At 42.2% G+C, this 14,283-nt stretch overlaps 1 protein-coding gene across 2 annotated transcripts in view; it reads right to left on the reverse strand.

Moving 5' to 3' along the window:
* The window catches only part of FER1L6 (fer-1 like family member 6), a 402,024-nt gene that overhangs the window by 269,389 nt on the left and 118,352 nt on the right, over window positions 1-14,283 (reverse strand). For both annotated transcript variants that reach the window (XM_033934878.1, XM_033934877.1), the window contains exon 9: window positions 6,436-6,622. In XM_033934878.1, the coding sequence (XP_033790769.1) occupies window positions 6,436-6,622 (187 nt within the window). The remainder of the gene's footprint in view (window positions 1-6,435; window positions 6,623-14,283) is intronic.

Below are 14,283 nucleotides of genomic sequence, written 5' to 3' on the forward strand. Positions count from 1 at the left end.
TGTCAGTACATGAATGCAAACATTAAGAATACATGTTTACCAGGTTCACCAAAATGCTTATCCACCATGAACCCTACCACGGGTATAAAAGCAGGGTGTACATGCTCCTTGGCTTTACCTGTTGAAGTACTTGCTACTAAAAATATGAGGGTAAATCCAAAAGTAACATAGTAACATAGTAGATGACAGCAGATAAAGACCCGAATGGTCCATCCAGTCTGCCCAACCTGATTCAATTTAAATTTAAATTTTTATTTTTAAAATTTTTTTCTTCTTAGCTATTTCTGGGCAAGAATCCAAAGCTTTACCCGGTACGGTGCTTGGGTTCCAACTGCCGAAATCTCTGTTAAGACTTACTCCAGCCCATCTACACCCTCCCAGCCATTGAAGCCCTCCCCTGCCCATCCTCCACCAAACGGCCATACACAGACACAGACCGTGCAAGTCTGCCCAGTAACTGGCCTAGTTCAATATTTAATATTATTTTCTGATTCTAAATCTTCTGTGTTCATCCCACGCTTCTTTGAACTCAGTCACAGTTTTACTCTCCACCACCTCTCTCGGGAGCGCATTCCAGGCATCCACCACCCTCTCCGTAAAGTAGAATTTCCTAACATTGCCCCTGAATCTACCACCCCTCAACCTCAAATTATGTCCTCTGGTTTTACCATTTTCCTTTCTCTGGAAAAGATTTTGTTCTACGTTAATACCCTTCAAGTATTTGAACGTCTGAATCATATCTCCCCTGTCTCTCCTTTCCTCTAGGGTATACATATAAGGCTTTAATAGAAGTAACTGTGAGCAATTGAACATATCACTTTTCTACATAGGCCCCATGCAAGACAATGCATTTGTTGTATCGTTCAACTAGCTTCTGCATTCCTGCAGAGAAGACATTTCTCGGCTGCTCCTGAAGCCAGGTGAGCTCCGCTTCCTTTACTTCATCATGCTTTGTCTTTTGCTCTCTGTGGTCGCAGTGGTGCACCCATGTCTTGTAGCTGGTGACAGTTCTCTCCAGAATACTCAAATCTTCTTCATACTGTTTGTGAGACTGGGTCACAACTTCCAAACGCTGTTGCTTGTGCAGATCAGTAAGCTGTGTGGAACTCATCATGTGCAGAATTTCCTGTATCTGAAGTCATCATGCAATATGGCAAATGCAGATCCATAGCTGATATCCAAATTTGCAGCCAATTGAGACACCGTTATCCGTTGGTCTTCTCTAATCAAGGCATCCGCCCTCTCAATGTGCTCCACCAACTGCAACCCTTCATTGATCAACAAGAAGCTCTATCTCCACTCCAGTCAGGTTTCCGACCAGGCCATAGTACAGAATCTGTCCTCCTTGACATCATTGATAGCTGGTCAATGCTGGATAAAGGAAATGATGCCTTACTGGTTCTGCTTGACCTTAGTGCCACCTTTGACACTATAGATCATCAATTTCTACTAGACCGACTCGCTGAGATAGGAATCAAGAACTCAGCACTGCAATGGTTCACCTCCTTCCTGGATCAAAGAGCACAATCTGTGCTACTAGGGACAGCTAAATCAAACCCCAAATCAATTAAATACGGAGTTCCCCAAGGTGCCTTGCTATCCCCTCTCCTCTTCAATCTGTATATCAGGCCAGTCATCGACATTGCACACAAATGCAACATTAAGATTCACTCCTATGCTGATGACCTTTAATTATTGCTCCCCCTAGGTGACGATCGGCCAACCCAACTCACTAACCTCCTACACTGACTCTCTGATATGAAAAATAAACTCCAGCTGAATGCCTCAAAGACTGAACTACTCTGGATCAGGAAAAAGAACACTACTTTCACCCGTCCGACAGTATCTTGGGAATCCACCCCCTTAACAGCAAAAGACCAGGTACGAAGTCTTGGAATTATACTGGATGGCTACCTATCCCTCTCCACCCACGTCTCACAAGTAGTTTCCACATCTTTCTTCTAACTACACCAACTGCGAAGGATCAAACCCTACCTCCCAGAAACAGACTTAACCCAACTGCTATATGCCTAAGTACTCTCTAGACTAGATTACTGCAACTCCCTATTCAATGGCATCGCTGCAAGAGATCTAAAACGCCTCCAAAAAGCCAAGAACTCAGTAATTCGACTCCTATACAACCTCAGCTACCATGACCCCATTACTCCAGCACTCTATGCAGCTCACTGGTTACCAGTCAAAAAGTGATACATCTTCAAAGCCCTGGTCATGACACATAAGAGATTCTACCAAAAAACTCCAGCCTACATAGCATCCAAGCTACACCTATACACCCCTAACCACCCTCTCCGTTCCAAAGCAGAACAAAGACTCATCATTCCTGCAGGAAGATCCCTCCAAATGAGTACGGCGTACAAACAATCCTACAGCCATTTCCTACCTCAGCTATGGAACCGACTATCCACACAGATCTGGTTACTAGACTCACTAATGACCTTCCGCAGAGCAGTAAAGACCTTCCTCTTCCGCCAAACGGGCCATTAAAAACTGCCTCCTCAATCTACTTCTCTTAGTACTCTTCGCTATGATCAGTCTGGTCTCTAGAATAAGCTCTGTTATTGTCTACTGTAACCTATTTGTTGTCATGACTAGTCTGTTTTCAAACGATTGTGAATGTCTAGTTGTAACCCGTTCTGAGCTTCTGGGAGAACGGGATAGAAATTGAAATAAATAAATAAATGTGCTCTTGTGTGCACGATGCCTTTGGGCAATCTGAACAACCTTCGTCAGTAACACCTGTTCTTCCCACTTTAAACGTTTTTGCCCACTCATAAACCTTTCATTGATTGATGGTGCTATGTCAAATATCCGACGATGAATTTCCACAAGATTCATTCCCTCTTCCCAAAGAAAGTGCACTACTGCATGTTGTTCTTTGAGGCTGAAATCTTGCAACGAGGCATCCATGTTTCTGACCTCATGGCTGCCACATGACTAAAGGCCGAGCGCTGTACTGTGCGTGGACGAACTATCCAACAGGCAATGTATGAGTACATATGTTGCATTTCACTAACTCTATTCCAGTTATCGTGTAATTTAACTATTGCCTTTAATTTTTGATTCGCCCTCGTATTATCAAAAGATACTGGCATGTGTCACAGATATATTCTGCATTTGGATCATTGCCATAGTTTGCATTTACTCAAGCCATGATGCTCACTGTTTCCAACAAAATGTGATGAAAAATCTGCCCCTCATAAATGTGGGCATTGTTCCATTTGTCCCTATGCTTAAGACACAAAAGCGATCCATCAAGAGACTTTAATACACAGATTGCCTCAATATTGTGACTGTGACTTGCCGTAATATTCTGACATAATAATTTTCACATAGTCCCCATCTGCTTTGAGTTAGTAAATGACACGGGGACAAATTTTTCCCCGTCCCTACAGGAACTCAATTTCTTCATCCTGTCCCTGCGAGTTTTGTCGCCGTCCCTGTTCCTGCCCCATTCCTGTAAGTTCTGCCTTAACCGTACAAGCCTCAAACACTTATGATTTTAAAGTGTTTGAGGCTTGTGCAGATGAGGAGGGGGCAGGGACAGGAAAAGAACTCGCAGGAAAGGGGAAAAATTTGTCCCCGTGTCATTCTCTACTTTGAGTATTGAGTACTGTGGGGAAAGAGTGGGTGGACCCTTAGTCGGGTTGCAAAATTCGATTGAGATTCCATACAGATTGCAATAGCTTGAATGCGGTTTACATTGTAGTGTGCCCTTGTGATCGATATATATTGGGAGGGGTAAGAGACAAATTAAAATTAGGCTTACAGAGCATAAATCTCACATTTCCACCGGCTCGTTGCAAGCCCCGCAAGTGCAGCATTGGCAAAATAAGAAACACAGGGTTGAGAATCTTAGTTGGCGTGTAATAGATCAAATTCAGGTTAGGTGGGAGGATGGTCAGATTGACAGACTTTTGAACTATTGTGAACAAAGATGGATATATAGATTAAATGCTGTTAATCCGTATGACTTAAATGCTGAATAGGAGTGGATGACATTAATTTGAATCGCTGGGATTTCTGTAATGTATGTGTCTGATTGATTAATTGATTGATCATGTGAAAACTAGCTATATTAAGATAATTTCAAGACACCGCCGCCATTTTGAAGCTTGGTAAATGACAGTGAAGTCTTTTTAAGGTATGGCTTAACCCTTTCAGGACCATAAGGATCGTAGGCCAATTTTTGTGGTTTTGACGACATTTTTATGGTAAAAAGGGCTTGCAGATGCCAAAAAATTGATTTTTTTGTGAAATATCATTATTTTTATTTAAAAAAATCACACTTCTGGCTTATGGACAGTGTGGCAAGTGAATCTTCTCGTCAATCTAGCAACGACGCTAATGAATGAATGTCGGAACCAGTTTGTTTACATAAAGGCAGTATCATATGGAATCCGTACATATCAAATTTAGAACTGTAGACTATCCCAATCAAAATTTATAGGATTTTAAAGTTATGGGACAAATATGTCCCTTGGTCCTGAAAGGGCTAAAGTGCGTTTTGCTTTTGTGAAAGTAAGCCGTGCTTACAAATATTGACGTTGATTTTTTAATGTTATTTTAGGGGACACTCTTTGAAACAGCATGATGTGAAACATGAATTCATGTTGGAGCCCCAGAAAATAATATATGAGATGAGTAAAAACTTCTGATACTTATATTTATGCAGTTGGAGTTCAATTTATTACAATTTAAGACCGATGAGGAGGCTGGTTACGTTGAACTCAAAACAAAAATAAAATTGATATTTTTGAGTGTAGCCACTGAGGTCTTTGTTTAAGTCAGGGGTGTCAAATGTCGGTCCTCGAAGGCCGCAATCCAGTCAGGTTTTCAGGATTTCCCCAATGAATATGCATGAGATCTATCTGCATGCACCGCTTTCACTGCATGCTAATAGATCTCATGCATATTCACTGGGGAAATCCTGAAAACCCGACTGGATTGTGGCCTTCAAGGACTGACATTTGACACCCCTGGTTTAAGTATTTGAATGGCACTATGACCTTTTATATCAAAGCAACTGAAGCATTTATTTGGGCATTGATTGACTAGCTGTGCCACAATTTGAGTTTTTAATTATTTGAGCCAAATAAGAAGTGATAATTTTCTTGCCATCCATGTCCTGCTAAATAACATATCATCCTTTGTGTCTCCCTTGACAATTTCCTCATCAATGTGATAACAAGGATTTACCTTTATTAGCAGCAAATTGAATACTTTACCAAAATTTCCACTTCTTTATTCATCTATCAGTATGATAATAGGGCATTATCCCTACTAGCAGCACATTAGATTTTCCCTTAATTTTTCCCTCATTAGGTGGGTGGGGAGGGGGAGGGGGAGAAATTGGTTGGTTATGTATATTTGAAAGTTAAATGTGCTTATATTGACTTATTATATAAGATATATTTATGTATTTCACTATTGAAGATTGTAAAATCAATAAAGATTTTTTTAAAAAAAGAAATTTCTTTCTAATTTTGCAATTTTTACTTTAATCACGTTCCTCATTTCTCCCCATTTTACAAAGTTTCTCTAGTCTACAACAAATCTTCTTACCATATTAATAATATTATCCTTATAGTAAGAACAGCCTCCATTGACTTTATTTTCAACACTGAGGTAGCAAATTTGTGTACATTTTCTCCTCACCTATTGGGAACTGTAACTGAATTTTCTAATCTTTCTTCAAAAATTTCACATCTGTATATTCCAGAACTATTATACTAGTCATATCACCTCACCAGGGAGGAATCGGGTGAAACTGTAATATTTCTGTACATAGAACTTAAAAACCACTTCAAAAAAGGTTTTCTGAATGGATCTCTCAACCTGCCAGTCCAACCACTGTTTTGTATAACCCCTTGGTAACTGGGGTCCTCTGGGCTAGCTCTGTAGGTGGGGTCAATCCGCATTCTGCTGAAGATTTCATCTCAAATCCATGTTTGTCGTTGGTCTTCCATTACATTCATCATTAGTAGTGGGATATATGAGTACCATAATTTCCATAAGTCCCATATCAGGTGCTTGAGGTAGTGTTCCATCCTAGGCAACTTGTTTTTGCCAGCTCTCCCTGGCTTCACCCATGGGTCCCACACATACTCTTCCAGTAGACGAGTGTCCATAAGCCACTCCCTGTCTACTATCAGGGAGGTAGTGTCTTCAGCCTCGGCATGAGCCAGGCTGGCTTCCGCAACCTGGACTAGTCTGTCTACATCCAAGCTTCTCACAGTCCACTCTGTGTTCAACTTGCTATGAAGCACAGCAGTGCAAGACTGAAAATTCACTTAGGGGTCCTAGTAGACTATATCAACAGCCTTGCAAATAAGGCCTGTGTTTATCTTTTCTGGTCATCAGGTACAACTAAACTCATGCATAATTCAAAACATAGCGATAAAATTAATTACTTACCATCTGACCTGCAAACATGACCACCACATATGGATCCACAAGATCTTTACTATCTCCCATAAATGCTTTGGTGACATTGGCCATAATACTGGAGTTCATCTTCGGGAGGCCCTCTGCTCGGTAGATTCTCACAAAGAATCTAGCCCATGGTCTTTCAGATGGAAATCCTTTGGGGATCAAGAGATTCCTGTAATCACAATAACAACAGCAAAAATTATTCAGATGAGAATAAGTCATGTATTCTTACTGGAATCATGAAAAGATACGTCACAGTAAGAATGAGTGCTTTGTCTGTTATACAGTAGGGATCTTACTCATTACAACTCAGAAGACCTAGAGAGGGGAGGCAAAAATGTGGTAGTGGGATCTATGCCCAACTTTTAGGCATGAGGATTTACACCAACTGGCAGATTCTATAAAAGACTCCTAAAGTTAAGTGCCTGGATCGGCAAACCTAGCCGATCTAGATACCAAGCATAATTGTTTAAAAAGCTTAATCGGTGCTGATATCAAGCAATTAGCACCTCATAATTGGCTAAAATTAAAATTAATTGGATTGTAGGCACCTGGTAGGTGACTAATCCAAAAAATAGACATGGTTAGGGGTGGATCGTGGGCGTGTTCTTTGTGTAGGTGACTATTTTGGACTTAGGCGACAGTGTTTAGGCCAAGAAAACCCTGGCTTAAATAGGGTACACCTTAGGTTTGGATGCCTAAGAACATAAGAATTGCCGCTGCTGGGTCAGATCAGCAGTCCATCGTGCCTAGCAGTCCGCTCACGCGGCGGCCCTTAAGTCAAAGACCAGTGCCCTATTTGAGTCTAGCCTTACCTGCGTATGTTCTGGTCCAGCAGGATCTTATCTAACCTTTTCTTGAATCCCTGAATGGTGCTTTCCCCTATAACAGCCTCTGGAAGAGCATTCCAGATTTCTACCACTCTCTGGGTGAAGAAGAACTTCCTTATGTTTGTACGGAATCTATCCCCTTTTAACTTTAGTGAGTGCCCTCTCATTCTCTCCACCTTGGAGAAGGTGAACAATCTCTCTTTCTCTACTAAGTCAAATCACTTCAATATCTTGAATGTTTCAATCATGTCCCCTCTCAGTCTCCTTTTTTCAAGGGAGAAGAGGCCCAATTTCTCTAGCCTCTCATTGTACGGCAACTCCTCCAGTCCCTTAACAAATTTTGTCGCTCTTCTCTGGACCCTTTTGAGTAGTACTATGTCCTTTTTTATGTACGGCAACCAGTGTTAGATGTAGTATTCCAAGTGGAGGCGTACCATGGCTAGGTATAGCAGCATGATAACCTTCTCAGATCTGTTTGTGATTGCCTTCTTAATCATTCCTCGCATTCTATTGGCCTTTTTCGCTGCCACCGCACATTGCGTGGACAGTTTCATTGACTTGTCTACAAGTACTCCTACGTCTCTTTCCTGGGGACTCTCTCCGAGTATAGAACCGAATATCCTGTATTCGTGCATAAGATTTCTGTTACCGACATGCATCACCTTGCAGTTATCCACGTTGAACCTCATTTGCCATTTCGTGGCCCATTTCTCGAGTGTGGTTATGTCTCATTGTAGGTCTTGGCAATCCTTCTGTGTCCTTACTACTCTGAACAACTTTGTATCGCCTGCAAATTTAATCACCTCACTCATTGTGCCAATTTCTAGGTCATTTATAAATATGTTGAAGAGCACTGGCCTGAGCATCAAACCCTGCGGCACTCCACTCGTGATGCTTTTCCAGTCAAAGAATTGTCCATTTACCCCCATTCTCTGTTTCCTATCCGTCAACCAGTTTTTAATCCACGTGAGTATATCACCTTCGATCCCATGGCTTGCAATTTTTTGAAGTAGACGTTCATGCGGTACCTTGTCGAACGCTTTTTGAAAATCTAGATATACAATGTCGACTGGGTCTCCCTTGTCTATCTACTTATTTACTCCCTCGAAGAAGTGCAGTAAGTTTGTCAAGCAAGATCTTCCTTTGCTGAAGCTGTGCTGGCTGGTCCTCAACAGTTTGTGTCCATCAAGGTGATCGATTATGTGGTCCTTTATCAGTGCCTCTACCATCTTTCCCGGTACCGAAGTCAGACTCACTGGTCTGTAGTTTCCCAGATCTCCCCTCGAACCTTTCTTGAAGATCAGAGTAACATTCGTCACTTTCCAGTCTTCCGGAATCTTTCTTGATTTGATAGACAGATTGGCTATTAGTTGAAGCAGTTCAGCTATAACCCCTTTCAGTTCCTTGATTACCCTCAGGTGGATGCCGTCCAGTCCTGGGGATTTATCGTTTTTAAGCCTATCAATTTGTCTGCATACCTCTTCTAGATTGACTGTCGCCCGTCAGTTTCCCTTCTTAAGATTGACATGCATTATGTGCTGAATTAGTTGGCACCTGTGTTTAGGTGCTATTTATAGAATTGAGGCCCAAGTAAATCCAAGAATAAATCCCCGTGCATAAATTAGGCGCGGATCCCCCGAATTCCATTACACTGCACACATCTTTAGTGAATGCCCCTGACCCATCATGCCCCTTATATAGCCATGGAAAACATATCATAAAGATTACCCAATAGAGGGGGTAAATTAAAAAAACTAATGCTGTTCCAAAAAGGCGCAAAAATCAAAATAGAGAAAAAAGGACAACAATACAGTAGGAGTTTCTTAACAAAGACCCCTTGCCTCAATCACAATAAAGCCAATTTTGAGAAACATTTGCTTTGCAAACATAATACTTCAAAATTTGCTCTATAAACACATACTCCTTATTGTCTCATATTGTCTTATAGTTATTAACTTCTATGGCCATGCCCCCTTTTCAGCCGGTCCTTAGCACTGCGTTTGTCTAATAGCTGTTATAATCATGGAGGTCCTACAGCTTTCACTGAGAGCAATTGAGATATTTTTCCGATTACATTTGTGCAGACATGGGAAAACTAGCTTCAATAAATCATCATCACCTTGCTCCATCAAACAATACCTCCCAAACTATTCAATAGGCCCGTATTTTTAAACACCAATTAGCATTTCCCATGAAAAAGTCACCTTTAAATGACCAGTACCATTCCCGCCCCCTCCCTTCTCCACTGAGAAGCACAGTATTTGTTTTTTGAAGCCCAAACTGGCCCATGTATCAGCTTAAATAGCTGCAGCAGGATGCCATAATGAGTCTTCCTATAGATCAGGGGGGTCAAGCTCAAATACACTGGAGGCCAAAATTAAAAATTTGGACAAAGTCGTGGGCCAACGTTGATGTTTGTTGAAAAAAAAATGTCTACAATTGAGGAAGTTTTTCCTTCTCATCAGATATAACGATGACTAGGGGCACAGGTGATGAATGTAGGCCATGCTCAATATGATGAGAGGGAAAAAGAGGTAGGGGACAAAATAGGAAATTGTACGTGCCAAAGTGTGTGGGAAAGACACACATTGAGAACCTGGGCATCAACAACGTGCAACAAATGTGCAACAAGTCTTTCTCCCCTCACTTTGGAACTGGGGGAGTAGAAGAGAAGTGAAAGAAATGCCTGATAATGTAGGAGAAAGCACAGCTCAGACGAGACCATGAATTGCTAATGCCCTGAGCGTCTTTGATATTTTTTGCAAATACTTTATTTTTATGAGCTCCTTGTTATCACAGCCTTGTTACTGTATATATTTTGGCACTTGAGAAGGATTAAATAAATTGGAGTTTTGTTTATATTCTATACCATTCTCTTTCTTGTTCTTTTGAAGCATTATGACGGTGCCTGTCGAGACTTTATTCAAAGTGAATATTCAACCATCAGGGGACCCTTTAACCAGTCTGTGTGCTTTCAGAAAAGATGTCGAAGAGATTTTAGCTACAAATACAACTAATCTTGTATATATGTCTCTGGGGTCACCCTCAGTCCCACTTCTCTGACAGATCTGCTACTTAAATACATACCATCTCTCAATATAATACAGGCAGTCCCTGGGTTAAGAACAAGTTGCGTTTTTAAAGCTGTTCTTAAGTCAGATTTGTATGTAACTCAGAATCTGTAGATTTTTCTTGCTGCTTACCTCTGCTCCCAGCTGACAAAAGGGCCAACTGTGCTAGAATAGATGTGTAGACTTTTAGCACAATGGGATGCTGAGGCGTTTCTTTCTTTCTGTATGTCTGTATGTCTGTCTTTCTCTCTCCCTGCCCCCTTTCATTGTTTCTGTCTTTCTTTCTCTCTCCCTGTCCCCTTTCCTTCTTTCTTTCTCTCTCTCCCTACCCCCCTGTCTGTCTGTCTGTATTTCTTTCTTTCTGTCTCTGTCCCCCTGTCTTTCTTTCTCTCTCCCTGCCCGCTGCCTGTCTGTCTTTCTTTCTTTCTGTCTGTCTCTCTCCCTGCCCCCCTGTCTTTCTTTCTTTCTCTCGCCCCACCCCTCTAGCCACCGTTGCCAATTTAAGCCTGTTTCCCCGACACCAACATTGATATTATCGTGCACTGAGCCGCTTCCCTGCTGGGCGATTATATTGTATTGTGCATGCGGAGGCACAGAGGCATGCTGGCACGCTAAGGGTTTTATTATTATTGATTTATTTCTCAAGCACACAAGCTAAGGCATACACATAATGCAGACCTCTCCTCCATGAAAGAAAAAAACAAATCTGGTTCTAGATTTGATGGCCAAGTTTCTTGGGACTTGCCACAATACCCAAATATTAAAACAAGCTTCTTGTATATATGTGATTATAATGCTTTGAAAAGACTCTTATTTTGCCAAGGCTCAAATTTCATCTCTCCTGCTGATTCACCTTGTGACCTTAAGTAAATTGCCTCAGGAATAAATTTAGGGATCATGTTTTTAATATTTAATTGTAAATCACCTTGATATTAAATAAGAATATAAGGTCCATCAAGCCCACCAATGGTCAACCTAGGCCACAAGTACCTGGCAAGATTCCAAAATACCTGGCAAGATTCCAAAAAAAGTGAAACAGTTTTTAAGCAGTGGATTTTCCCCAAGTCCATCTTAAGAATAGCATATGGATTTTTCTTGTAGGCACTTGTCTAAACCTTGCTAGGCTAACTGTTTTATCACATTCTCTGGCAATGAATTTGAGAGTTTCTTTCATTTGAAAGGAAACTCTGCAATGAGAGGGCATAGGATAAAGTTAAGAGGTGATAGGCTCCGAAGTAATCTGAGGAAATACTTTTTTACAAAAAGGGTGGTAGATGCGTGAAACAGTCTCCCCGAAGAGGTGGTGGAAACAGAGACTGCGTCTGAATTCAAGAGGGCCTGGGAGAAAGAGATAATGGTTACTGTGGATGGGCAGACTAGATGGTCCATTTGGCCTTTATCTGCCATCATGTTTCTATGTTTCTAATTACACGTTGAGTGAAGAAATATTTTTTTTCTGATTAGTTTTAAGTTTATTGCTTAGTAGCTTCATTGTGTGCTCCCTAGTCCTTGTATTTTTGGAAAAAGCAAACAAGCGATTCACATCTACCTGTTCCACTCCACTCTAAGGATTCCAAGGGCAGTTAAGGAAATGTTATAAACTAAACTCTGCCTATCTAGCAGCCCAGAACTTCAGCTCTATTCACTGCAACTTCTGCGGTGCTTCTTGCTTCCTCCAGGGGACCCAGATACTTAAATGCTGAAGTTGCAATCACCAGCGGTGGCCCCAGAACTGCTCCTGCTCTGTAGATCAGTACCAGTGTGGTCTGGAGGAAGGAAGACAGTGACCTGTGTGAACCAGCACTGATGGCTGTAGGCTGAAGGGATGATGCAACAGAGGTGTGAGTGAAAAATACTGAGAGGTTGAACTGAGGAGCTCGCGAAAAAGGAGAGATACAGCATATGATAAAGTATATAGGTTATGTGTGAGAATGTTCTCCCATATCTTTATTCATTTTAAAAACCAACATCAAGTGCAACATATTATCAAACAACTAGTGTTTAAGCCCATTACATTAATGGGTGCTAGAATAGATGTGTAGACTTTTAGCACAATGGGGCGCTGAGGCGTTTCTTTCTTTCTGTCTGTCTTTCTTTCTCCCTGCCCCCTTTCTTTCTGTCTGTCTCTCTCCCTGGCCCCCTGTCTGTCTGTCTTTCTTTCTGTTTCTTCTCCCTTCCTTTTACCTCCCATCTTCCCTGCTCCCCCTGTCCAGCAGTAACCCCTCTCCCTTCCTTTTACCTACCCATATTCAGGCTCCCATTTCCCCTTTTACCTTCCCAAGGCGTACCATTCTCCCTCCCTGTTTCTCTTGTTTTTTTCTTTTCTCTTTCTCTCTATCCCTTTCTCTATATCGTCCCCCACCCCCACCACCTTTCTTTCTGGCTCCCTGGCTTATCATCAGCTAGAGGGAGCAGTTTCCTCAGCTGTTGAGTTACTTGCTGGATCAGGCGCTTCTCTTTCCTCTTCTAGCCCTGTCCTCAGCCCATCCTTTCCCAGCACAGCCCAGAAACAGAGAGGCAGCGACACGGTCACTGGAGACACTGTGGCTCGCTGCCACTTTCCTTCGCGTCCTCTTGCATTTGGGAAGCCAGGCTTCAGCCATCTTCCGCCGCGGCCTGCAGCCGCTGACAGCCACCGCGGCCGACATCCGCCTCGGGGGATTCTCGCGCATGCGCACTCCTACCTGCGGTGCCCTACAGCACACGGAAAACAGGAGCACGCAGGTGGGAGTGCGCATGCACACTTAGGGCTTTATTATATTAGATGTACAAAATAAACAGCACTTCATTCCTCAAATGATATAATAAATGCATATCCCTTCCCCCCCATCCTTTCACACAGTATACAGATAAGCAAGAGTAATACAAATGATCAAGACCAACTAATTACAATCAAATAATAATTTAAAGGTATATCCCCCTCCCCCCATCCCCAAAGGGCTAAAACATTGACAATCTTTATAAAATTTTGTCAATGGGTCCCAAGCTTCCTTAAATTTCTTATAATGTCCCAATTGTATTGCTCTTATACATTCAGATTTATAAGTTTGGCACAAGGATTCCCAACAAAAACTATAGTTTAACCTGTCCCAATTTTCCAATTTTTCAAAATAAGTTGTATGGCAACTCCTGTCATGATGAGAAGTAGTCTATTGTTAAATGGAGTTATTGGACTCTTGGCTCTCAATAACATACCAAATAGCACTGCGTTATACGTCAATGCCACTGGAACTTCCAGTATTCTATTGATATGTGTGAGAATGTTATCGAAGTGTGATTGCTTGGGGAAAGAGGAAAGGATGAGAGGTGAGAAATCTGAGGAGTGTGTACATGTAAATCACGGCTGAGTGGTTAAGGTGATGGACTCAAAACCATTTGGGGCTCTCTGTGCAGGTTCAAATCCTGCTGACTATGGGCCTGCTCATTTCTCTAGGAGGGGAGAGTGTGGTGCAGTGGTTAAAGCTACAGCCTCAGCACCTTGAGGTTGAGGGGTTCAAATCCACACTGCTCCTTGTGACCCTGGGCAAGTTACTTAATCCTCCCATTGCCCCAGGTACATTAGATAGATTGTGAGCCCACCAGGACTGACAGGGAAGCCTTTCACCCAATGTGTGATGAAGGCAAAGAGGATGCTAGGAATTATTAGAAAAGGGATGGTTAACAAGACTAAGAATGTTATAATGCCTCTGTATGACTCAGGGTAGGATTAATTCTTCGAGGGCCCCTAGGCACACAAATACACTGGGTCCCCCTGGGCCTGCCCCTTCTTGGAGCTGCGTTGGCCGTGTTGCGGCGGCATTGTTGTTGTCGTTGGGTGGTGGCTCATTGCCATGGAGGGAGAGAAGAGGGGGGGCCCGTTGCCAGCTGAAAAAAAAAAATGGAATGGTAAGCCGTCCTTCAGCGGACCCCCCTGACTATTTCGGGCCCTTGGC

Source organism: Geotrypetes seraphini, chromosome 2 (genome assembly GCF_902459505.1).
Source record: "Geotrypetes seraphini chromosome 2, aGeoSer1.1, whole genome shotgun sequence".
In the NCBI taxonomy this organism is placed as follows: domain Eukaryota; kingdom Metazoa; phylum Chordata; class Amphibia; order Gymnophiona; family Dermophiidae; genus Geotrypetes; species Geotrypetes seraphini.